This window comes from Nicotiana sylvestris, chromosome 5 (genome assembly GCF_000393655.2).
Source record: "Nicotiana sylvestris chromosome 5, ASM39365v2, whole genome shotgun sequence".
NCBI lineage: Eukaryota > Viridiplantae > Streptophyta > Magnoliopsida > Solanales > Solanaceae > Nicotiana > Nicotiana sylvestris.
In genome coordinates this window covers 169362979-169389708 of record NC_091061.1, presented here as the reverse complement: position 1 = coordinate 169389708, position 26730 = coordinate 169362979, and the positions used below count along the sequence as shown (strand labels likewise).

The window sequence follows — 26730 nt, the reverse complement described above, 5'->3', positions numbered from 1 at the left end:
AATAAATCCCGTTTCGACTGTCCTTCAATTGGAGAAAACTCCCCCACGCGCCCCGCGGGCGCGGTGAAAAGGAGGTGCGACAAGGGAGTTTTTTCAATTTAAGTGACATTATTCGAAATGGAATTATTTTATTTAATTTCGCAGAGTCTCCACTTGAAATATTTTAATTGGTGTCCCAAGTCACCGGTTTATTTTAAATCCCAAATCGTGGAAAAATCGACTTTCCTTTTGAAGTCTACGAACCAGAAATTCTGAGTAAGGAATTTTGTCAACCCGGGAGAAGGTGTTAGGCATTCCCGAATTTTGTGGTTCTAGAACGGTCGTTTAAACTATTACAATTGGTCTATTATCTGATTTTAAAACATGTTTCAACCTATGGTATATTTTTTAACTTATTAGCCGCTTTTAATTAATTTTAGGAAAATTCAACGTCATCTAAAACACGTCTTGAATCACGTCACATGAAATGCACCCGCGGTCCACGACACATTTTATCTAACGTTGTTGAGATTTGGATTTGGGTCACATGAAATGTACACCCGAGTTTAGGAAATTATTTTTAAAAAAATAGCCCGCCTAAAGCAACTACGTATTTTCAAGTTTGCGAGAGCCATGAAAAATTCAACTAAATGGCACGCCTCGATTTTTAAGGATTAAAATTAATTAAATGAGGGTCATGCATTTTGAGATTTTATTTGGCATGGCGCGCCTCGATTATTCTAAAAGGATTGTATTCAATTTAAAGCAAACTACAAATATTCATGATTATGTTTCTTCCTAAAACTACTTTGAGATTATTGTAAGGTCATGATTTATGAATATGGAATTATTATTGAAGAAATATATGATTTGAGTTATTATGGACCTAATCACCCATGTCGGTATCAAATTTGCTATTGACTTAACATCCTTTAATTTGGATCCAAGCTATTACATCGTTCTCTCTCCATTTTGAATACATTTTCCTATCTTTCCCTATGAACTACAATCTCATTGAAGAAACTCATTCTGTCTTTCACGAATTCTATTTCTTGATGCTCTTCCTTCATTTTTTTTTTGTTCATATCTTTCAAGTTGGTAGATAACAAAAATATAATATACAAATCAAAAGGAAATACGATGAAAGAAAAATAATGGAAACATTGGTTAAGAAAAGAATGAACCTTTTATAGATGAAGATCTTATTCAATACATATGGAGCAAAATACCATCAAATTTAATGTGCAAACGAACCACAATCAGAGGCAACGAGCGGAAACCTTTCGAACCGAACTCGACTTCGACCTCTTCGGGCTAGTATTTTGGGCTATCTTTTAAATTGAGTTTGAAGCTTTTGGATTTGATTTTTGGTGTGATTTAGCTCCTGTTTTTTGAGGTATTTTGATTTTAAACAAGGTAATGAATGGCTATATTTTTTTTTGGAAAGAAATAGGTAGAAAGAATAAAACTAGTAGAAATTTTCTTTAGCATAGAAGAAGAAAATTTGTTTTCTCTCAATTTCCTCCCCTCTTCCCTCTTTCTTTTCTTCAAATATTTCTCTTCTATTAATAGGATAATTTTCGAAAATTTACAGATTTTTTAAATTATTTTTTTATTTTTTATTTAAAAAAAATCTCACTTACATTTTGCTTTTCTTTTTTTTTTATAAAACGAATTCCCACATTTATTTATTTTTATTTTTTAAATTTCAACTTTAATTACTTTTATCTTATTTAAAATCTCACTTTTTTTACTTTTTTAAAAGAGAATTCCACTTATTTTACTTTTCTTAAAAAAACAATCCACTTTCTTTTGCTTTTCTTTTTAAAAAATTCTACTTTATTTTAATTTAAATTTTTAAAATTTCCAGCTACCTTTATATTTATTTTTTAATTTCAACTTTCTTTTATTTTTTATTTTTTTAAAATTTCCACAAAACTTTACTTTTATTTTTTTTAATTCCATACTTCCCTTTTTCGTATTTTTTTAAATCTCTCCCGAAAATTAAAAGAAAATTTTAATATTTTCGGATTTTTTTAAGAAAATAAAAAAAAATATTAATAGTAATAATTCACCTTCTAAAATTTGTATTTTTAACCTATAATAAAAAGTGTAACAAAGCTAAACATTGTAGGTTAAAACCCCCCTAAAATATTTACATAGAAGAAGTGACCAAAGAAAAAAATTAAATATTGTCAAAAATTAGGTGCTCACAGTCATTGATCAGTTGAACAAAACGCTAGCCCAGATTTCTATCTTGGATCTGCTACAAAGCTCTGACGCACATAAGAATGCCTTATTGAAGGTGCTGAGCGAAGCATAGGTGCCCAGCAATATAACTGGAGGAGAAATGGCAAACATGGTAGGGCAAGTATTGGAGAGTCACAAAATCACTTTCCATGAAGATGAGCTGCCACCAGAAGTGTTGAGCCACAACAAGGCGTTGCACATCACTATGCAGAGCGAAGATTATTTCATCACCAGAATCCTGATTGACAGAGGACCCATCCTCAATATTTGTCCATTGGTAACTCTCAGAACTTTGGGAAAGAGCCTGCATGAGATCAAGGATGGAGCCATCACTGTCAAAGCTTTCGATGGATCCCAAAGATCCACTATCGGGGAAATCAGTTTGTGTCTGCAAATGGGACCGACTTGGTTCGACGTTGATTTTCAAGTAATAGACGTCCCAGCATCTTACAACTTGCTATTGGGACGACCCTGGATCCATGCCACTGGGGCTGTAGCATCAACCCTACATCAAGCAGTGAAATTCGAGTGGAATCACCAAGAGGTAATTATTCACGGCGACGGTAGCAATCCCATATACAGTCGCCAGACCATCCCAGCAATCGGAGGAAGAAGGAAGATAGGCGGAGAAACCTACCATCACATTGAGCGAGTCAACGCCGTGGACAAGGATAAATGGTGGGATAAAAAAATTGAAAGTATACTGAATTGGTGTGGATACGAACCTGGCAAGGGACTTGGCAAGAATCTCCAAGGAATCGCTAAGCCTATCAAGTTCAAGAAACATGGTACCACTTTCGGTTTGGGATATGAATACACTTGGGAGGAGTTCAACCATTGGTCGCCACCTTGGCGCAGTCCCTACTACCCGCTGGAGCATCCGATACCTCGCTTAGAGCAGACCTTCCGGCCAGCCGATGTCATATATGGGTCGGAAGAAGAGGAAGCACTGGCGGCGATGAGGAATTTGTTTTTGGAAGATGACAATATGGACTGTTGTGTCATTTTCGGGGAGGAGGGGGAGGAAGGCCCTTCTATACAGGTTGTGAGCCGAGGAGCACGCCTCAACAATTGGTCCATCAGAACCACCAGGGCCTGGAAAGCTTCGGGGTAGCAAGGCTGAACAAAGCACCATGCATTATCTTTATTTTTCGCTAGTTGACTTTCTTTCTGCATTTTTAATATTGAAATAAGAGCTCCAATGTTCAAAACAATTATGAAATTTATCAAAGCATTTCAGTTGAGGAAGAGGTTCACAAAGACAGAGTTCCAACATGTTCCTAGAGTTCAGAATGAGTTTGCTAATGCATTGGCTACCCTATCGTCCATGATACAGCACCCAGACAAGAACTTCATTGATCCTATTCCGGTAAAGATCTATGATCAGCCATCTTACTGTGCTCATGTAGAAGAAGAAGCAAACGGAAAACCTTGGTTTCATGATATCAAGGAATATTTGACGAAGGGAGAATATCCAGAACTCGCAAATCCTACTCAAAAGCGCACACTTCGGAGACTATCTAAAAACTTCTTTCATAGAGGAGGAATCTTGTATAAGAGGACTCCTTATTTGGGATTACTAAGGTGTGTCGACGCAAAGGAAGCATCCAGATTATTGGAGGAATTTCGTGCAGGGACCTGCGGACCACATATGAACGGCTTTGTCTTAGCCAAGAAAATACTCTGAGCTGGTTATTTTTGGATGACCATGGAAACGGACTGCATCTAGTATGTACGAAAATGCCATCGTCAGATACATACAGACATGATAAAGGTACCTCCAAACGAGCTTACTGCAACAAGCTCACCATGGCCGTTCGCCGCTTGGGGAATGGATGTTATCGGACCTATCGAGCCTGCTGCATCAAAAACACAGATTCATTCTATTGCTAATTGATTATTTCACCAAATGGGTTGAAGCAGCATTGTACAAAGCAGTGACTAAGAAAGTGGTAGCAGATTTTGTCCGCGACCGTATTGTTTGTCGGTTCAGAATTCCGGAGTCAATCATCACTGATAATAGTTCCAATCTCAACAGCGACCTGATGAAAGCCATGTGTGAAACCTTCAAGATCAAATACAATAATTCTACAGCTACAGACCTCAGATGAACGGAGCTGTAGAAGCTGCCAATAAGAATATCAAGAAGATACTAAGGAAGATGATAGAGAAACATAAGCAGTTGCATGAGAAGTTATCATTTGCTTTATTGGGATACCGCACCACAATTCGCACATCAACCGGGACAACTCCCTATATGTTGATATATGGTACAGAAGCAGTCATTCCCACCAAGGTAGAAATTTCCTCCTTGAGAATCATACAGGAAGCAGAACTTGACGATGCAGAATGGGTAAGGAGTCGCTACGAGCAGTTAGCTCTTATAGATGGGAAAAGAATGAATGCAGTTTTCCATGGTCAACTTTATCAGAACAGAATGTCCAGAGCCTTCAACAAAAGAGTCAGGCCGAGACAATTTACACCGGGGCAGCTGGTGTTAAAGAAGATTTTCCCGCATCAAGATAAATCCAAAGGAAAGTTCTTTCCCAACTGGCAGGGTCCATACATGGTTCACCGGGTTCTAAACGGAGGAGCCCTCATACTTGCAGAAATGGACGGTGAAGTTTGGCCAAAGCCGATCAATTCAGATGCAGTGAAGCGATACTATGTGTAACTCTTACGATTTCTTGTATAATGTATTTGAACTATGCCTGACCTGATTCCCGTTTAAGAGGGGATACGTAGGCAGCCCTATGGGTTTGGTCACAATTCAATAAAATTTTTATTTTCCCCCGCTATTAGAAACTGGGGCAGAATTTTGAGGAGGACCCTCAAAATTCCGAAGTTGATTTCAGCCATCTATCGCACGCAGCCGTCAGAAGCGCCAGCCCAGTAAACTGGGACAAAATTTTAAGGAGGACCCTCAAAATTCCGGAGCGAGAGAGGTTGCAATGTCTTGAACTGCGTCGCATTCATCGGTTCATCTAAGGAAAACTATTTTAAATTATGTATTTATGTTACATTCTTTCTAAATCATGCATGTCTGGTATCAAAATTGCTTTGTTTAGCAACGCTACCTCAATGATACATAACGCCAAGCAGGACAAGCGAAGCTCATGGGGAAACGAACTAACCTCCCCCCTCTTACAAAACTCACGATTTTTCTTTGGATGCAGGTACTCAAGTCGTAAAATCATCAGATATATCTATGCACGCATACTTCCCGGGAATACAACTCTCAGAATCACCATCTATTTACAGTTGCTATCCGTACACGACATCCACAGCAGCCACAATATAGCAATTAGCTATCAGCTATCATCTATCATCTAAGAGATTTCATTACTATTCTCCTTTTATTTTCTGCATTGCATAAGGCTACCTTTCTGCCTTCCGGAGTTAAGCTCTACCTCCATCTGCATTTCTCCGCATTGCATAAGGCTACCTTTCTGCCTTTCGAGACTAAGCTATGTCTCCATCTACATTTTCTACATTGCATAAGGCTACCTTTCTGCCTTCCGAGACTAAGCTCTGTCTCCATCTGCATTTTCTTCATTGCATAAGGATACCTTTCTGCCTTCCGAGACAAAGCTCTGTCTCCATCTGCATCTTCTGCATTGCATAAGGCTACCTTTCTGCCTTCCGAGACTAAGCTTTGTCTCCATCTACATTTTCTACATTGCATAAGGCTACCTTTCTGCCTTCCGAGGTTAAGCTCTACCTCCATTTGCATCTCCTGCATTGCATAAGGCTACCTTTCTGCCTTCCGGGGTTAAGCTCTACCTCCATCTGCATGGCTGAAATACCGCCACCTTATTTCTCTTACATGGCTGAAGTATCGCCACTCTATTTCTCTTGCATGACTGAAATACCGCCACCTTATTTCACTTGCATGGCTAAAGTATCGCCACTCTATTTCTCTTGCATGACTGAAATACCGCCATCTTATTTCTCTTGCATGGCTGAAATACTGCCACCCTTTATTTACGTCTTGCATCGGCTGAAAGATCGTCACCTTCTACATTTTCATGGGCTGAAAGATCGTCATATTGTCCAAAGGCATCATTGTTCGAAGGCACCATTTTCATAGCCCGAGAACGCCATGCCATGGCCTGAGGACCCCATTTTATCTTTTGCATATCATTATTCAAAGGCATCATGGTTCGGAGGCATCATCCTCATAGCCCGAGAACATCATTTCATAGCCTGCGAATCCTTTATCATACGCTTCATGCCCAGGACATTATGGTTCGAGGACGTCATCCTAACCATCCAAAGACAGCATTCACGGTCCAACGGGAGCTTGCATCACGTTTAAATTTATGCACAATATATATATATGCTGGTATTGTTCGCAGGTACACCGGCTAGCAACGACAGTCTCAGCAGGAGCGATCCCGCTCCAGTTCCCGCAGCCTATCAGACTCTGCCCATCCTTTCTCAACCTGAACATCGCGTTCGCTTTTCGAAAATCTCCATCGGCATACTCCGCCGATGGATCCCGAACTACATATGGCCTGATTCCTGTAATACCAGGGATATGTAGGCAGCTCAGAAACCAGAGCTCGGTCAAAAGGCTTCAAAATCGTTTCATTCGGTCAAAATTGACCATCATATCTTTACCCGACAACTCTTTCATCCTTCCTGGGTAAAGAGGGGCAGTTGTTGATACCCAATTTTTCTCTATGTATTTTTATATACAAAATACTTTCAAAATAACATGTACATACATAAATAAGCATGCCCCAGAGTTTTGGTATTTTTTCCTAATTTTTAAAGATTTTTAAAATCAATTTATTGTCGATTTTAGCAGTATAAAGACCAATAATTACTTCCAAAATCATCAATTTTGGCGAATAATTTATGTTATTCTCATATTTAGACCAAAATATAATTAGGGTGATTTTTGCATATTTTTTACAAATCTATTTGGTATTTTAAAGCTAAATTGCATGTAATTGCAATTATAGCCTATTTCACGATTAGTAGCATTTTATAATTATAAAATTATTTCCAGTATTTTTAAATTAATATTTATATAGTATTTGTTGGCTCAGTGTTTTAATTTACTTTTAAAATTATTATTACTATTTTTATAAAATAAAAAGGGAAAATAGGCTATTTAACACTTAGCCCATTTCTATTTCAATTACAGCCCTTTCACCTTTCAATTTTGGCCCTCAATTTGACTCGATTCCGCCCCCAAATTAAACCAGCCCAATCCCCCAAATTACTCGACCCATGACTCGATTTAAAAACCCACCCGGCTCCCTTTTGATCCAGGCCGTTGATCATTTTGATCAACGGCCATAAACTCCCTTTTCCTTTTTTAATTCCCAACCCACCCTTAACCTAATTCATTTCACTGAGACGCTGCCTTTGAATCCTCTTCGTCTCTCAAACTCTCTCGACCCTCTCCGAAACCCTAATCGTTTCCCACCTTATCTCACCATGTTTCCACCGGAATCAATGGCGTCTCCGGCCATGGACGGTCTATACTCATCCTTTCTCACCATCAGACCTAAGCTATTCAAGGTTTGAAGCCCAACTTCAATGGCCTTCTTCAGATCCTTCTCAGACTTGTAGATTTATGGCTTCTTCGGCCATTATTCCGGCATGTTCAAGCAATATGAGTCTTTTCGATTTAGGATCTAACTTTCCTCAAGACCTTTCTCATTGCTAGGGTTTTCTCTGCAACTCTAAGTCGTCTGAGGTTCTGTACCCACCTATTTTCTTAGATCTGTGATATGTCTTGGCTTTATTTGACATTTTAAAGGTTTTCCCCAAATTTCCTTTTTAAAATCGTTCAATTTTGATTTTAAGGTTTCTGAAAAAGTTTCTTCAAATATCTTTCTGATTCTTTCCGTTCTTTCTTTAGGTGTGTTTATCTATGTTAGGCTCGTATGTTTTCTTTTCTACTATGCATGAGTTTGCTCTCTTGTTTCTTTTCTATTATGCGAGACTCTTCTATTTTGCTGTCACTCTTATGCTCTCATGTTAATCCGTGTTGTTAATCCTTATTCTTTGCTATATGTCTTTATGGTTGAGTTCTTTGATTTTGTTCACTTTACTAAGTTTTGTTTGTGTTCCTACTAAGCATATTTCATCTACTTTTGTTTAAAGCTCGTATCATCTCTTTCTTTTGAACTTGTTTAAACTCCAAGTTTTCTCAAGCATGTTCTCATGACTTTGAATCAGTGTTCTTTCTATCGTGTGTGTTTGTCTCTCATAAGTCTTTGGAAAAACTTCTGAGCCCCTCTCAAGTGGCCTGCCTTCTCATCTCCATTGTCTGACTCAATTTGAAACCCTTGGATTTGGGGGTTTCTTTGGCAAAGTGGTATTAGGGACCCTAGGCTTTCAGACTCACTATGAGTCTATAACTGAACTCGAATCCTTTTTGCTTGTGGCTCTAAGACTTTCAATGTTAGACTCTTTTTCTAAGAAACCTGACGATTCCTTTTGCTTGATCTGTGTGCTTTATATATGAGAAATTCCTCTTTCAAAAGTTTTCACCAATTAAGTGATTGATTCTAAAATCCCTTTAATAAAGTTGATGAATTGTCACTGATTTTTCTTCGATTGAACCTCTTTTACCTTTCTTGACTTGGTTCATTCGAATTGAACTTGTAATTTTGGTTTCCTGGCTATTTGATTGATTCCCTTGCCATATTTGGCACAAACCATATGCCATTGATTGTTTTCCTTAAATAACTTCTATGTACTTACCCCTTTTGTGCTACTTTGAAAAGGTTTTAATTAAGACTTCTTTCCTTAACTAATTTTTACCCATTGAAATCAGAATCCCTTAACCAAAGGGAGGTTGATTTCAATGATATTTCCTTGCCTTTCTTACTTGCTTTCTGCACTATAAAAGGGACTGCCCTTCTGTACTTTTAAGACACCTTACACCTTCAGTTCACACGACCTACACACTACCAGTCCTTAACTCCAATTCAATACTTGCACACTTGCAATATTGCTTTGAATTCAATACTCTTTCAACACTCTGCTTTTGCTTGAGATCTTTTGGAATTGCTTGGCTTGAAACTTGACCTTTTCTAAGGCTACTGTTTTTACTTATTTTCCCCTGAAACTGGTATGTTCTAATTTAACGTTTCTGCCTCACCCCTATGTGTTTATTTACAGTCTTCTGCAATCCTATTTACTTTACTGCTCATGTTTAATGATTTATGCTAAGTATGTTCTTTCCCTGCACCTGTTTCTATTGTGAATCCCTACCCCATACTCCCTTCTATGTGTTTGAGTTAAGGCTCATGGCCTGGCAGTATTCAAATTGCTGCTCAGGTCATAACCTGATCCACAATAGATCCTAACTCTTAAGATTTGGTTAACAGGATGGTCGGGGGTATGCCAGTATTCCCAATTGCTGAGCATGACCACCAGTCTGCCATGGCTTTCCCCTAATTCCCCTATGCACTTACACTTATTCTTAGACTCTTATGTTCTGCCCCCCCCCCCTCTTATGAGCCTTGCTTTGGGACCTTGAGTTCCCTCTAAACTTGAACATATGAGGGCTGGCCCTTCCACACTGTACTATGATCTCAATTCTGCAATGTGTTTAGGGTGTAAGCATTGCCCGGGGCCCTTTGAGACTCTTAGGAACTTTGACACATCCCAAACATGAGAAAGGCTTTTGGAAGTCTGATGCTCGAAGTTGGTTTATCTCATATTGTTGGACTTTGAGTCTAAATTAGGTTGTTTGGTTGTAGCTGGAATTTCAGATGTAATTTTACTTTTTTTTTCTGATTCATTCGGGTCTGTAATAATTTGTAATAACTATTGGGGTTGGCCAGTGAAAAGGGATGGGGGTGAATGTATGCAAAGGGTAGAAAACTTGCCTATAGGATTTTTTTTTTTGATTTCTGTATTCTCATCTTAGAACTCATGCCTATAAGATTTTCTGATTTCTGCATTCTCATCTTAGAAACCATACATATAAGTTTTTCTGCACTTCTGCATTCTCATCTTAGAAACCATGCCTATAAGTTTCCCTGCACTTCTGCATTCTCATCTTAAATACCATGCCTATAGGACTCTTGCATCTATGTAATCGTTTAAAAACAATAACGCTTAGATAACTTGCCTATAGGAGTAATCAATTGAATCAGCTTCGTCTATGAGTCTAAAATCAGTCATAAGGTCGTTTAAAATCTACAGATCTTTTGTTTATAGAACCAGTAACCCTCTCTTTAAAATCAGTACGCTCCGTTAGATATCATGCCTATAGATCTCACTTAGGCAAACCATTAGGTCATTAGTTAACTGTGTCAGTTTTGATAACTACAACCAGACAAGGCTAATTCGGACTCCTCATCTGAGAAATATGTGATAAATCAACCTATCCTAATGCTTTAAAATTTAATTCAGACTATAACCAGTATTTGAAGTCATGCTAAATAATTTGCTCCTTTAAGTGAGGAGGCAAGTTTGAGCCCTTAAACTGCTATTTGTTTCCCCCTATTTGTTTATGTGTTTTGTTTGTCGCATTAGAATTTTGTCCTTTTAAAACTCTGGAAAAAAAACCAACCTCCTTCCCTTTAGGACTAGTAGTCCCAAATGCCTCCGGGACTGATAGGATCGGGATGCGTAATAGCATGCAGTAAACAACGATACTATTCCGCGTTTAATACCTTAACGGGGTGGGAAAGGGTAGATATGGACATGATGACTGGTGCGCTAATACCAAGTGCAACCCCTCTTCTAAGGAGTAATTGCCGGGTATTGCATTGATGTGATCCATATTGTTTGTAAACCTAGGACCCCTTCCCCTTTACTTGTTATCCCTTTTTTCTAACTGTCCAGACTATTTGCTTAAGATTTCTGTTTTCTTTATCTTTCTTCAAACTTTTAATTCACTTGCAACATTATGTGTAAATCCTCTTCTATTTGAGACCTTTATTTGCTTACTTGTTAGTTAAAGTCACAATTGTAACATGGCCGGGAACCACACTAGTGGATCTTGGGAGGTGTCTAACACCTTCCCTCGAGATAATTTCTAGCCCTTACCCGAACTCTGGTTTTCCAACTCGAACTCTTCTTTAGTGTCCTAATGCACTTTAATCATTAGGTGGAAACTCTTCAACCCAAAAAACCCAATTCCCAAGAGGGAACGAGTTGTCCTCCCAAATGTCATGAACCCAATTTCGCCTTTAGAAAAAGGGGGCGCGACACATGGAATTATGAGAATTTTGATATTGGTAATTCTACTTTTAATCCTCCTTATGCATATTGTGAAGGAAACCACCCAGGGCAAAATTATCAAAATATTCTCGAGAGCGAGTTTTGTGCACCAACTCAATCTTATGTGTGGAATGTGTGTGATATATGTGGTGGTCAAAATGGTCACTTTCATGGTTATTTTTATAGTTCTTATCTTCCCCCAACCCCTTACTTTGATGGTTCTTCTTTTTCTTGTGAAGTTAATAGGAACAAAGAACTCAGGTATGAGGACCTGAAAAAGATCGAGGATATGCTAAAGTGCCTTACGGAACAATATGATGAGATACAACTGCGGGTACAAAGGCAAGGGGCAACTATTCACAACTTGGAGGCTCAAGCGAATAAATTAATTGAACTTTGTAAAGCACAACAAGTTGACATTGTAGATAGTAGCCAATATGAGCATGAATTGGCTGTAGAAATTGCCATTATACTGGAGGATTTAAAAAAATACAAGGATGAGCTAGAGGAGGAGGCTATAGTAGAACACCAACAATCAATCGCACTAGATTTTTAGGATGTCGATGTTGTAGAAGAGATACTAGAGTAAACCAAGGATATTGAGGATACATATTTAGTTGACTCTATTGTCATTAGTGTTGAGAATGTAGACAGTCCCAATGTTCATGTAGTTGAGCTCATTGGTCCTCACTCTAAGCATTTTTCCACATTGTGTTTAGATGATAATATGGAAATAGAGTCGTCCTAGCCATTTACGGAGTCAAGGAGTAAGGAACAAGATGCTTACATTATGGAATTCTTCTTGTGAGAAAATCGGGATTACACACCTCATCCAAAGGCCAAGAAATGCAGAATACTATATTATTTTATTGGGCCAGTCAGATTCATTCCACCACCCCAGGAGCATGATCATAGAGCAGAATCAAAATTTGGGGTCCGATTCATAAGTTCAAAGTGGAGGCAGAAAGAGATTCGCGTCATGCCGCGAATTTAATTCAAACGCTTGTTGGGAGGCAAACCAGCTTTACTGCTTTCTTTTATTTATTTACTTTTTAATTTTTTATTGTATTATTTTTGTAGTGCCGATTTTTAATTTTCTAGGAGCATGGAAAGCAAAGCTATTGGAAGGACGCAACAGCGAAGCAGATGGTTGGAACTAAGTGTGAGGTACCCGCACGAAGGACCAAGCCTGTGAGAAGTTTGAGTACCCCATGAGCTTCTAGTGCTTCGGCCTTTGGCCTAATAGGGAGATTCTTTTATCCTCTTATTAGTATGGTAGCAAAATTCTAAGTGTGAGGTGAGGATATTGTCTGGGTGTCTTTCTATGCTACTTTAGTTGTGTTAGTTTAATTAAATAATATTTTTTTAAAAGATTGGACTTTTCCCGACGATGGATCTATTAGACAATTTTCTTGAGGGATTTAAGTCTAAAGAAAAAAAACAAAAAGATTTTCTTTTGTTAGGTAGTGTAGCAATTACCCCTTGGTTTTTCTTTAAATCACGGTTCTTTTCCAATGGTTTTGTTTGAACCGGGTGTAGCTATTTTTGTTTTGGGAGTAGGAGTCATTGTGTTGTGTTTTGAATTGAATCAATATCTCTTGACTTTGTTATGCCTTGAGAATAGTGAGTACTTTGGTTGTGACGTTTAGGCTCAGATTTTGACTCTTGTATAAGTACCTTAAATTGTATGATATTAACTTTGCTTAACTGCTTTGAGTAGAGTGCCTATGAATCCAATTCTGAGTGAGTTATTTGTCATGTGTGTGTAAGATTTTTTTGTTATTCAGTGCATTGCATTTGATGTCTAGAACTTGCCCTGTGTGTTTGCAAAGCGAAATAGTAGTTTTGTTCAGTCTTGAAAGTGATATAGGCGTTTCTTTGTTGAGCCAGATATGTATATTTTACCCACCTAATTGTTATATATCATAGTTAACTCCTTTGAGCCTGTAATCTTGTTTCTTTGGCAACCACATTACAAGCCTTACCTATTTGTTTGAATCTATTTGAACCTTCTAACCTCTCATGAACACTTGAATTGTAATGATTTATGCAAAAGTTAAAGTGTGAGGTGGTTGGTTTGGCTTTTGAGTGGAACTAATTAAATTAGGAGAAAGGTGCACTGTTTTGAACAAGAAAGAGCCACTTGAATTGGAAAAAAATAGTGTGTTGTTGTGAAAAAAATAATTCCTTGATAAGTGGTGGCTCTTGATGTAAGCATGCTTAAAGAAGAATGGGGGAATATACATTGATGTGAAGGTGGAGTTTTGGTTTGACATAAGTATGGGGTTTGAATGTTAAAGTATATGTATTAAAGTGCTTAGGGAGGTGTAGTTACTCTTATATCCAAATGTATCCTACCCGTCCCGTAGCCTATATTTCAACCAAATAAAGTCCTAATTGATCCTATGGTGCATCTGTTGTGTCATATGAATGTTATTTGTGAGAGTGAGTGAATTCTTTCTATCTTGAGTTCCTAAGTGTTCTTAAATTTTATTGTATGGAACTACTCTCTTTTGTTGTGTGAGGGCACTTGATTCATGAAGGAAAGGTAATGTCAGTGACCTATATGTTAGAGTAAGTGAATGAGATGTGAATAATGCGTGGTACTTGTGAGTAAAATCTTGAGGTGAAGATGTTACGCTTTTGTGCTTAGTCTATTTTAAATACTCTTGGTGTGATGAGTTAAGAGAATTGTTTAAAAAGGTCGTGTCTACAAAAAGGTGTAGTTTGATTGCTTGAGGACGAGCAATGGTTTAAGTGTGGGGTGTTGATGATAGGCTATAATTACGTATTTTAGTCGCTCATTACACTCAAATTTACTGCACTTTAGTTGAGTTTGTGCTTTAATCGCTAGTGTTTTGCACTAACGGTGTATTTTATGCCTTGTAGGAGTGATTACGAGCTATATAGATATTATGGAATGAATTCAAGTGATTTGGAGCTTTGAAGTCTGAGTAAAAGCCCAAGGAATTAAGCCGTGATCGTATTCGGGGATCAACGGATGATAGAGCAACAAAACGCAGAATCGAGTAGGCATATTGCGCACTATCTAGTCAAATGCACATAACGTTTTGCTAAAAACTCCATTTGACTCCACAATATATGGTTGGAAAGATAACTTAAAGGGATACAACTTTTATGTTTTATGGTTTTCCAAATTCTAAATGGAACAGTATTAAAAACGCAGTCGAAACCGCGTCTGCGGACCTGAGACGGGCTGAGGTAGTATACCTGCCATATACCACGTTTGTACCGCGGCCGCGGCAGTCCAGACGTGAAAGATTGTCCTTTTTCGCGTAGTAGAAGGTATAATTATTTGGGCCCAACCCTACTTGGTATATATACATGAAAAAACGGTATTTTTGAGGGATTGGATAGATTTTTGACACAGATTTGACCTAAGGAGGCAGAGACACAATAAAAGCAAGGTGAGGAATTCTTCTACGAGTTTTTCCTTCCTCTTCCTATTTTCATTGTTGGTTATGAATTTTAGTATTTTAGTTTTACATACTATTATGAATAACTAATTTGTTATCTAGGGTTTTGATGGAACCTTTTATAGAATAAATTCTTATTATGTTTTTATATAATTGAGCCGTAGTATTTTCTCTATTTGCTCAACTATATTATTCTTGTGGTTGATTAAAGGGCCCTCAATTATCTGTGCCTATTTAATATGTATTACTCGGGAGAGAGTGCATATTTAGGTAGTTGTTGAACAACATCACTCCCAACGTATGTGAGGAATAAATAACCAAGGGTTTAAAGGTGGGAATAGGGATAACGAAACCTTGGGTGCGATCTAAGTGAGTTGTAATTAAAGCCAGCTAGTGTAACGCGGGAGAGTATGTCTAGTAAATTGTCGTAATTACTCAGGAGAGAATTATAACACGCAGAGCACTCATGATCGATAGAGAATACTTAAGCAAAATTATAGAAGAGATAGCGGGAAGGATTCCGACAAGTGGGGAAATCATAACTCTAGACCTCCTTAATCTTTTCCCAAACCCTTAGTATTTTTAGTTGTTAATTTACTATTTTAATTTGTTTGTTAATTAGTTAAACACAAAAATCTAAATATCTATACGTTAGAAATTATTCAAGCTTGTCTTCTTGGTGATAGTGAACAACTATAGCTAAACTTTAGTTCTCTGTGGGATTCGACTCCGGACTTGTAAGCCGAATTATATTTGAAACGACCACATTGTCCTTTTAATAAGACATAGTTGGGCGTGATCAAATTTTGGCGCCGTTGCCGGGGATCTAACGGTGTAGTTGTAGGTGTACATATTGCTAGGTTTCAAGTTTGAACTTTTATTTTATTATTTGATTTTCTTATTTTTTTTATTTTAGTTTTATTTGTTTATTTGAGAAACATGGAATTATGAGAATTTTGATGTTGGTAATTCTACTTTTAATCCTCCTTATGCATATTGTGAAGGAAACCACCCAGGACAAAATTATCAAAATATTCCCGAGAGCGAGTTTTGTGCACCAACTCAATCTTATGTGTGGAATGTGTGTGATATGCGTGGTGGTCAAGATGGTCACTTTCATGGTTGTGCTTATAGTTCTTATCTTCCCACAACCCCTTACTTTGATGGTTCTTCTTTTTCTTGTGAAGTTAATAGGAACAAAGAACGCAGGTATGAGGACCTGAAAGAGATCGAGGATATGCTAAAGTGCCTTACGGAACAATATGATGAGATACAACTGCGGGTACAAAGTCAAGGGGCAACTATTCACAACTTGGAGGCTCAAGCGAATAAATTAATTGAACCTTGTAAAGCGCAACAAGTTGACATTGTGGATAGTAGCCAATATGAGCATGAATTGGCTATAGAAATTGCCATTATATTGGAGGATTTAATAAAATACGAGGATGAGCTAGAGGAGGAGGCTAGAGTAGAACACCAGCAATCAATCGCACTAGATGTTTAGGATGTCGATGTTGTAGAAGAGATACTAGAGTCAACCAAGGATATTGAGGATACATATTTAGTTGACTCTATTGTCATTAGTGTTGAGAATGTAGACAGTCCCAATGTTCATGTAGTTGAGTGTATTGGTCCTCACTCCAAGCATTTTTCCACATTGTGTTTAGATGATGATATGGAAATAGAGTCGTCCGAGCCATTTGAGGAGTCAAGGAGTAAGGAACAAGATGCTTACATTCTGGAATTCTTCTTGCGAGAAAGTCGGGATTACACACCTCATCCAAAGGCCAAGAAATGAAGAATACTATATTATTTTATTGGGCCAGTCAGATTCATTCCACCACCCCAGGAGCATGATCATAGAGCTGAATCAGTGGAGGCAGAAAGTGATTCGCGTCGTGCCGCGAAGTTAATTTAAGTGCTTGTTGGGAGGCAAACCAGCTTTACTGCTTTCTTTTATTTATTTACTTTTTAATTTTTTTATTGTATTATTTTTGTAGTGCCAATTTTTAATTTTCTAGGAGCATGAAAAACAAAGCTATTGAAAGGATGCAATAGTGAAGCAGATGGTTGGAACTAAGTGTGAGGTAGCCGCACGAAGGACCAAGCCTGTGAGAAGTTTGAGTACCCCATGAGCTTCTAGTTCATCGGCCTTTGGCCTAGCAGGGAGTTTCTTTTACCCTCTTATTAGTATGGTAGCAAAATTACAAGTGTGGGGTGAGGATATTATCTGGGTGACTTTCTATGTTACTTTAGCTGTGTTAGTTTAATTAAATAATATTTTTTTAAAAGACTGGACTTTTTCTGACGATGGATCTATTAGACAATTTTCTTAAGGGATTTAAGTCTAAAGAAAAAAAACAAAAAGATTTTCTTTTGTTAGGTAGTGTAGCAATTACCCCTTAGTTTTTCTTTAAACCACGATTCTTTTCCAAGGGTTTTGTTTGAATCGGATGTAGTTATTTTTTTTGGGAGTAGGAGCCATTATGTTGTGTTTTGAATTGACGCAATATCTCTTGACTTTGTTATGCCTTGAGAATAGTGAGTACATTGGTTGTGACGTTTAGGCTCAATTTTTGACTCTTGTATAAGTACCTTAAATTGTATGATCTTAACTTTGCTTAACTGCTTTGAGTAGAGTGTCTATGAATCCAATCCTGAGTGAGTTATGTGTCATGTGTGTGTAAGGTTTTGCGTCACTCAGTGCATTGCTTTTGATGTCTAGAACTTGCCCTGTGTGTTTGCAAAGCGAAATAGTAGTTTTGTTCAGTCTTGGAAGTGATATAGACATTTCTTTGTTGAGCCAGATATGTATATTTTACCCACCTAATTGTTATATATCATAGTTAAGTCTTTTGAGCCTGTAATCTTGGGAAACCACATTACAAGCCTTACCCATTTGTATGAATATATTTCAACCTTCTAACCTCTCATGAACACTTGAATTGTTATGATTTATGTAAAAGTTAAAGTGTGGGGTGGTTGGTTTGGCTTTTGAGTGGAACGAATGAAATTAGGAGAAAGGTGCACTGTTTTGAACAAGTAAGAGCCACTTAAATTGAAAAGAAAATAGTGGATTGTTGTAAAAATAATAATTCCTTGATAAGTGGTGGCTCTTGATGTAAGTGTGCTTAAAGAAGAATGGGGGTAATATACATTGATGTGAAGGTGGAGTTTTGGTTTGACATAAGTATGTGTTTGAATGTTAAAGTATATGTATTAAAGTTCTTAGGGAGGTGTAGTCACTCTTATATCCAAATGTATCTTACCCGTCCCGTAGCCTATATTACAACCAAATAAAGTCCTAATTGATCCTAGATTGAATGAGCTCGATTAGTGGAGTAGTACACTACGGGCAAGCTTATGGTGCATCTTTTGTGGCATATGAATGTTATTTGTGAGAGTGAGTAAATTCTTTCTATCTTGAGTTCCTAAGTGTTCTTAAATTTTATTGTATGGAACCACTATCGTTTGTTGTGTGAGGACACTTGTTTCATGAAGTAAAGGTAATGTCAGTGACCTATATGTTAGAGTAAGTGAGTGAGTTGTGAATAATGCGTGGTACTTGTGAGTCAAATCTTGAGGTGAAGATGTTATGCTTTTGTGCTTAGTCTATTTTAAATACTCTTGGTGTGATGAGTTAGGAGAATTGTTTAAAAAAGTCGTGTCTATAAAAAGGTGTAGTTTGATTTCTCGAAGACGAGTAATGATTTAAGTGTGGGGTATTGATTATAGGCTATAATTACGTATTTTAGTCGCTTATTACACTCAAATTTACTGCATTTTAGTTGAGTTTGCACTTTAGTTGAGTTTGCGCTTTAATCGCTAGTGTTTTGCACTAACGGTGTGTTTTATGCCTTGTAGGAGTGATTCCGAGCTATATAGATGTTGTGAAATAAATTCAAGTGATTTGGAGCTTTGAAGTTTGAGTAAAATCCCAAGGAATTAAGCCGGAATCGTATTCGGGGATCAACGGATGATAGAGCAACAAAACGAAGAATCGAGTAGGCATATTGCACATTGTATAGTAAAATACACATAACGTTTTGCTCAAAACTCCATTTGTACTCCACAATATATGGTTGGAAAGCTAACTCAAAGGTATACAACTTACATGTTTTACGTTTTTCCAAATTCTAAATGGACAGGGTGACAAACGCGGTCGAAACCGCGACTGCGAACCTGAGGCGGGCTGAGGCAATATACCTGCCATATACCGCGTTTGTACTGTGGTCGGACCGCGGCCGCGGCAGTCCAGATGTGAAATATTGTCCTTTTTCGTGTAGGAGAAAGTATAATTATTTGGGCTCAACCCTACTTGGTATATATACATGAAAAAATGGTAGTTTTGAGGGGTTGGACAGATTTTTGACACAGATTTGACCTAATTAAGGAGGCAGTGACACAATAGGAGCAAGGCGGAGAATTCTTCTACGAGTTTTTCCTTCCTCTTCCTATTTTTCATTGTTGGTTATGAATTTTAGTATTATAGTTTTACATACTATTATGAATCACTAATTTGTTATCTAGGGTTTTGATGGAACCTTTTGTAGAATAAATTCTTGTTATGTTTTTATATAATTGAGCCGTAGTATTTTCTCTATTTATTCAACTATATTATTCTTGTGGTTGATTGAAGGGACCTCAATTAGCTGTGCCTATTTAGTATGTACTACTCGGGAGAGAGTGAATATTTAGGTAGTTGTTGAACAACATCACTTCCGACGTATGTGAGGAATCAATAACCAAGGGTTTAAAGGTGGGATTAGGGATAACGAAACCTTGGGTGCGATCTAAGTGAGTTGTAATTAAAGCCAGCTAGCGTAACTCGGGAGAGTATGTCTAGTAAATTGTCGTAATTACTCGGGAGAGAATTATAACACGCAGAGCGCTCATGATCGATAGAGAATACTTAGGCAAAATTATAGAAGAGATAGCGGGAAGGATTCCGACAAGTGGAGAAATCATAACTCTAGACCTCCTTTATCTTTTCTCAACCCCTTAGTATTTTTAGTTGTTAATTTACTATTTTAATGTGTTAGTTAATTAGTTAAACACAAAAATCTAAATATTTATAAGTTAGAAATTGTTCAAGTTTGTCTTCTTGGTGATAGTGGACAACTATAGCTAAATCTTAGTTCTCTGTGGGATTCGACTCCGGACTTGTAAGCCGGATTATATTTACAACGACCGCATTGTCCTTTTTATAAGGCATAATTGGGCATGGTCAAATTTTGGCGCCGTTGCCGGGGATCTTACGGTGTAGTTGTAGGTGTACATATTGCTAGATTTCAAGTTTGAACTTTTATTTTATTATTTGATTTTTTTATTTTTTTATTTTAGTTTTATTTGTTTATTTGAGAAACATGGAATCATGGAATTATGAGAATTTTGATGTTGGTAATTCTACTTTTAATCCTCCTTATGCATATTGTGAAGGAAACCACCCAGGGCAAAATTATCAAAATATTCCCGAGAGCGAGTTTTGTGCACCAACTCAATCTTATGTGTGGAATGTGTGTAATATGCGTGGTGGTCAAGATGGTCACTTTCATGGTTGTGCTTATAGTTCTTATCTTCCCCCAACCCCTTACTTTGATGGTTCTTCTTTTTCTTGTGAAGTTAATAGTAACAAAGAACTCAAGTATGAGGACCTGAAAGAGATCGAGGATATGCTAAAGTGCCTTACCGAACAATATGATGAGATACAACTGCGGGTACAAAGGCAAGGGGCAACTATTTACAACTTGGAGGCTCAAGCGAATAAATTATTTGAACCTTGTAAAGCGCAACAAGTTGACATTGTGGATAGTAGCCAATATGAGCATGAATTGGCTGTAGAAATTGCCATTATACTGGAGGATTTAAAAAAATACGAGGATGAGCTAGAAGAGGAGGCTAGAGTAGAACATCAACAATCAATCGCACTAGATTTTGAGGATTTCGATGTTGTAGAAGAGATACTAGAGTCAACCAAGGATATTGAGGATACATATTTAGTTGACTCTATTATCACTAGTGTTGAGAATGTAGACAGTCCCAATGTTCATGAAGTTGAGCGCATTGGTCCTCACTCCAAGTATTTTTCCACATTGTGTTTAGATGATGACATGGAAATAGAGTCGTCCGAGCCATTTGAGGAGTGAAGGAGTAAGGAACAAGATGCTTACATTCTGGAATTCTTCTTGCGAGAAAGTCGGGATTACACACCTCATCCAAAGGCCAAGAAATGCAGAATACTATACTCCCTCCGTTTCAATTTATGTGAATCCATTTGACTAGGCACGGAGTTTAAGAAAAGAGAGAAGAATTTTGATCTTGTGGTGTAAATGAGTCACATATATTTTATGTGGCTATAAATCATTGTATAAAGGTAAATTGTTTCCAAATAAGGAAAGAGGTCATTCTTTTTGGCACGGACTAAAAAAGAAATAGGTTCACATAAATTGAAACGGAGGGAGTATTATTTTATTGGGCCAGTCAGATTCATTCCACCATCCTAGGAGCATGATCATAGAGCAGAATCAAAACTTGGGGTCCGATTCATAAGTTCAAAGTGGAGGCAGAAAGTGATTCGCGTCGTGCCGCGAAGTTAATTCAAGCGCTTGTTGGGAGGCAACCTAGCTTTACTGCTTTCTTTTATTTATTTACTTTTTAATTTTTTATTGTATTATTTTTGTAGTGCCGATTTTTAATTTTCTAGGAGCATGGAAAGCAAAGCTATTGGAAGGATGCAACAACGAAGCAGATGGTTGGAACTAAGTGTGAGGTAGCCGCACGAAGGACCAAGCCTGTGAGAAGTCTGAGTACCCCATGAGCTGCTAGTGCTTCGGCCTTTGGTCTAATAGGGAGTTTCTTTTACCCTCTTATTAGTGTGGTAGCAAAATTTTAAGTGTGGGGTGAGGATATTGTCTGGGTGACTTTCTATGCTACTTTAGGTGTGTTAGTTTAATTAAATAATATTTTTTAAAAAGATTGGACTTTTCACGACGATGGATCTATTAGACAAGTTTCTTGAGGGAATTAAGTCTAAAGAAAAAAAAGATTTTCTTTTGTTAGGTAGTGTAGCAATTACCCCTTGATTTTTCTTTAAACCACGGTTCTTTTTCAAGGGTTTTGTTTGAATCGGGTGTAGTTTTTTTTTTTTTTTGGGAGTAGGAGTCATTGTGTTGTGTTTTGAATTGAAGCAATATCTCTTGACTTTGTTATACCTTAAGAATAGTGAGTACTTTAGTTGTGACACTTAGGCTCAGTTTTTGACTCTTGTATAAGTACCTTAAATTGTATGATCTTAACTTTGCTTAACTGCTTTGACTAGAGTGTCTATGAATCCAATCCTGAGTGAGTTATGTGCCATATATGTGTAAGATTTTGCGTTATTCAATGCATTGCATTTGATGTCTAGAACTTGCCCTGTGTGTTTGCACAGCGAAATAGTAGTTTTATTCAGTCTTGGAAGTGATATAAACATTTCTTTGTTGAGCCAGATATGTATATTTTACGCACCTAATTGTTATGTATCGTAGTTAGCCCTTTTGAGCCTGTAATCTTGTTTCTTTGGCAACCACATTACAAGCCTTACCCATTTGTTTGAATCTATTTGAACCTTCTAACCTCTCATGAGCACTTGAATTGTGATGATTTATGTAAAAGTTAAAGTGTGAGGTGGTTGGTTTGGCTTTTGAGTGGAACTAATGAAATCAGGAGAAAGGTGCACTGTTTTGAACAAGTAAGAGCCACTTGAATTGAAAAAAGAAATAGTGGATTGTTGTGAAAAAAATAATTCCTTGATAAGTGGTGGCTCTTGATGTAAGTGTGCTTAAACAAGAATGAGGTAATATACATTGATGTGAAGGTGGAGTTTTGGTTTGACATAAGTATGGGGTTTGAATGCTAAAGTATATGTATTAAAGTGCTTAGGGAGGTGTAGTCACTCTTATATCGAAATGTATCCTACCCGTCTCGTAGCCTACATTACAACCAAATAAAGTCCTAATTGATCCCAGATTGAATGAGCTCGATTGGTGGAGTAGTACACTACGGGCAAGCTTATGGTGCATCTTTTGTGGCATATGAATGTTATTTCTGAGAATTAGTGAATTCTTTTTATCTTGAGTTCCTAAGTGTTCTTAAATTTTATTGCATGGAGCTACTCTCTTTTGTTGTGTGAGGGCACTTGATTCATGAAGGAAAGGTAATGTCAGTGACCTCTATGTTAGAGTAAGTGAGTTAGTTGTGAATAATGCGTGGTACTTGTGAGTCAAATCTTGAGGTGAAGATATTACGCTTTTGTGCTTAGTCTATTTTAAATACTCTTGGTGTGATGAGCTAGGAGAATTGTTTAAAAAAGGTCGTGTCTATAAAAAAGTGTAGTTTAATTGCTCGAGGACGAGCAATGGTTTAAGTGTGGGGTGTTCATGATAGGCTATAATTATGTATTTTAGTCGCTTATTACACTCAAATTTACTGCACTTTAATTGAGTTTGTGCTTTAATCGCTAGTGTTTTGCACTAACGGTGTGTTTTATGCCTTGTAAGAGTGATTCCGAGCTATATAGATATTATGGAATGAATTCAAGTGATTTGGATATTTGAAATCTGAGTAAAAGCCCAATGAATTAAGTCGGGATCGTATTCGAGGATCAACGGATGATAGAGTAACAAAACGAAGAATCGAGTAGGCATATTGCGCACTGTCTAGTAAAATACACATAACATTTTGCTCAAAACTCCATTTGGGTCCACAATATATTGTTTGAAAGATAACTCAAAGGGCTACAACTTTCATGTTTTAAGTTTTTTCAAATTCCAAACGGAACAGAGTGAACAACGCGGTTGACACCACGACTGCGGACCTGAGGCGGGCTGAGGCAATATACCTGCCATATACCGCGTTTGTACCGCGACTGCGGCAGTCCAGGCGTGAAATATTGTCCTTTTTCGTGTAGGAGAAAGTATAATTATTTGGGCCCAACCCTACTTGGTATATATACATGAAAAAATGATATTTTTGAGGGGTTGGACAGATTTTTGACACAGATTTGACCTAATTAAGGAGGCAGAGATACAATAGGATCAAGACGGGGAATTCTTCTACGAGTTTTTCCTTCTTCTTCCTATTTTTTATTGTTGGTTATGACTTTTCGTATTGTAGTTTTACATACTATTATGAATAACTAATTTGTTATCTAGGGTTTTGATGGAACCTTTTGTAGAATAAATTCTTGTTATGTTTTTATATAATTGAGCCGTAGTATTTTCTCTATTTGTTCAACTATATTATTCTTGTGGTTGATTGAAGGGCCCTCAATTATCTGTGCTTATATAGTATGTATTACTCGGGAGAGAGTGCATATTTAGGTAGTTGTTGAACAACATCACTCCCGACGTATGTGAGGAATCAATAACCAAGGGTTTAAAGGTGGGATTAGGGATAACGAAACCTTGGGTGCGATCTAAGTGAGTTGTAATTTAAGCCAGCTAGTGTAACTCGGGAGAGTATGTCTAGTAAATTGTCGTAATTACTCGGGAGAGAATTATAACACGCAGAGCGCTCATGATCGATAGAGAATACTTAGGCAAAATTATAGAAGATATAGCGGGAAGGATTCCGACAAGTGGGGAAATCATAACTCTAGACCTCCTTAATCTTTTCTCAAATACTTAGTATTTTTAGTTGTTAATTTACTATTTTAATTTGTTAGTTAATTAGTTAAACACAAAAATCTAAATATCTATAAGTTAGAAATTGTTCAAGCTTGTCTTCTTGGTGATAGTGAACAGCTATAGCTAAATCTTAGTTTTTGTGGGATTCGACTCCGAATTTGTAAGCCGGATTATATTGGCAACGACCGCATTGTCCTTTTTATAAGGCATAGTTGGGTGTGATAGCAAATGCAATCACGCAAAACTTTAGCATTCTAGTAGACAGGCCTGAAGTAGCAAAAATTGCTGAACCAAGTGTGCTGAAGTTTTTGTTTGTAATTGCTGAACTTAAGCATTCTAGTAACTGAAGTTTTGTTCTCTATTTGCTGAAATTTTTGTTTGTAATTGTTGAACTTAAGCATTATAGTAACTGAAGTTTTGTTCTCTATTTGCTGAAGTTTTTTTTGTAATTGCTGAACTTAAACATTCTAGTAGCTGAAGTTTTGTTCTTTATTTACTGAACTTCAGCATGTTCCAGCTGAAGTTTTGTTCTATATTTGCTGAATTTCAACATGTTTTATGCTATCATTTAATGTATTTTTTGTACAGATAATAAGTAGAATTAGTAACTTAAAAAACTAGATAAATGATTTAGCACAACAAGTTAAAAATTGATAATGTACAAAGATAAATCCAAAAAAAATAATAGAATGTGAATTAAAGGAAATGTACTTACATTTACATGTATGTACGTATTGATTATTTAAGTTCTTACAGAGTCACTATACTTTATTAATCGTAAGTCACAACAAGTTACTATCATCTTCTTCAAAACTTATGGCAATCATCCCCATGAACTGAAGTTTTATAGCAGTACCAACAACGGCAGAAGAAAGAAGAAGAAGAAAACGAAGGAGGAGAAGAAGGAGGAGAAAGGGGATGCAGTTGTTTAAAAACTGGGTACAAGTTAAAACTTTTAAAAAAATGGGTATAGGTTAAATGGAGGCGACCAAATAGGGCGCCCCGTGCAATTTTTACAAAAATCAGTGGCGGCTCAACAGGGAGGCCCAAAGTTGAAGCCCCCAAAATTATTTATATAATATAAATTTATTAATAAAAGTGATTAGAGTTTATAATTTATATTTTGAATGATGTGATAGATGTTATTGAGTTATTTAGATGAATGACTGAATTTTATAATTAATATGAAATACATGAAAATGAATAACTTAATGACGACTTCGATAATTAAAAATATAAAGTCTGGAGTTAGATTATTTCTTACAAAGAGTGGATGAAGCTCTTTATTCAATCAAAATATACTTGAATTTGTCTAATGTATGAAAATATTTTGACATCTACTTAGTGGTACAAATTGAGATTATTAGATTATGAGAATTTATAAAAATATTATTTTAACTGTCAATATATATTTCTTATAAAATATTATATAAGGCTTTGTGAGTTGAGTTACCAAGTATCTTTATTGGTGGAGCTAACAGGCAACTAAGTAAATGATCAAGATACGTACAAAAGGATTCGTACATAATTGTCACCAAAAGGCAAAAAAAAATATTAAATAAATTTAAGGTCTTTTATTAAGATTTGACATTAGACCATCACTTTTGTTGAGCCGCCTCTGCTAAAAATTATTTTTAACTATTTTTTTTAGATGAACCAATAGTGAAAAAATGAGCACTCTTCGACATGTAAAGAGATAGGAGTAGAAAAAGATATGACTTTGAAAGGAGAAAGAGAGAGCGTTGACATGTCACCTCCTGAAGAAATGGGGCCAGAGTTTCTCCTATATAAATTATCGTGTTCGAATTATTGATCCAATCTTTATTTCATGGCCAATTTTAATTCATGGCCTATCTTTAATTTATGGCCACGAGAAACTCCATCCCCAGCATCTTGCAAATTCGCAATTCTTGGCTCTCAATAACTTTGAGAAATAGAAAAAAGAGGAAAACTTACAGGTCAAACAAAGGCGAGTATATATTCTCCCGTATGTCGTCGTCTCGCATCCAAGAATATGCTGGAATGAGATTCATTCATCATTAATCAGGAATGTTCTCGAATTTTAATCTTGACGATTGAAATTCTTAGTGGGAAGCGTTTCTCTTAGATGGATCCTATGTACAGGAGCGGATCAGATGTAGTGTTTGAGTGCCCGGTTCATCTGAACCCAGAATTTTAAATATGGAGTATAAATTTAT

At 36.9% G+C, this 26730-nt stretch overlaps 1 protein-coding gene across 1 annotated transcript in view; it reads left to right on the top strand.

Annotated features, from left to right (window-relative positions):
- Positions 1-20233: 20233 nt before the first annotated feature.
- Positions 20234-26730, top strand: part of LOC138869646 (uncharacterized) — a 43651-nt gene continuing 37154 nt past the window's right edge. Inside the window, exon 1 of the mRNA XM_070147279.1 lies at positions 20234-20885. Within this exon, the coding sequence (XP_070003380.1) occupies positions 20234-20885 (652 nt within the window). The remainder of the gene's footprint in view (positions 20886-26730) is intronic.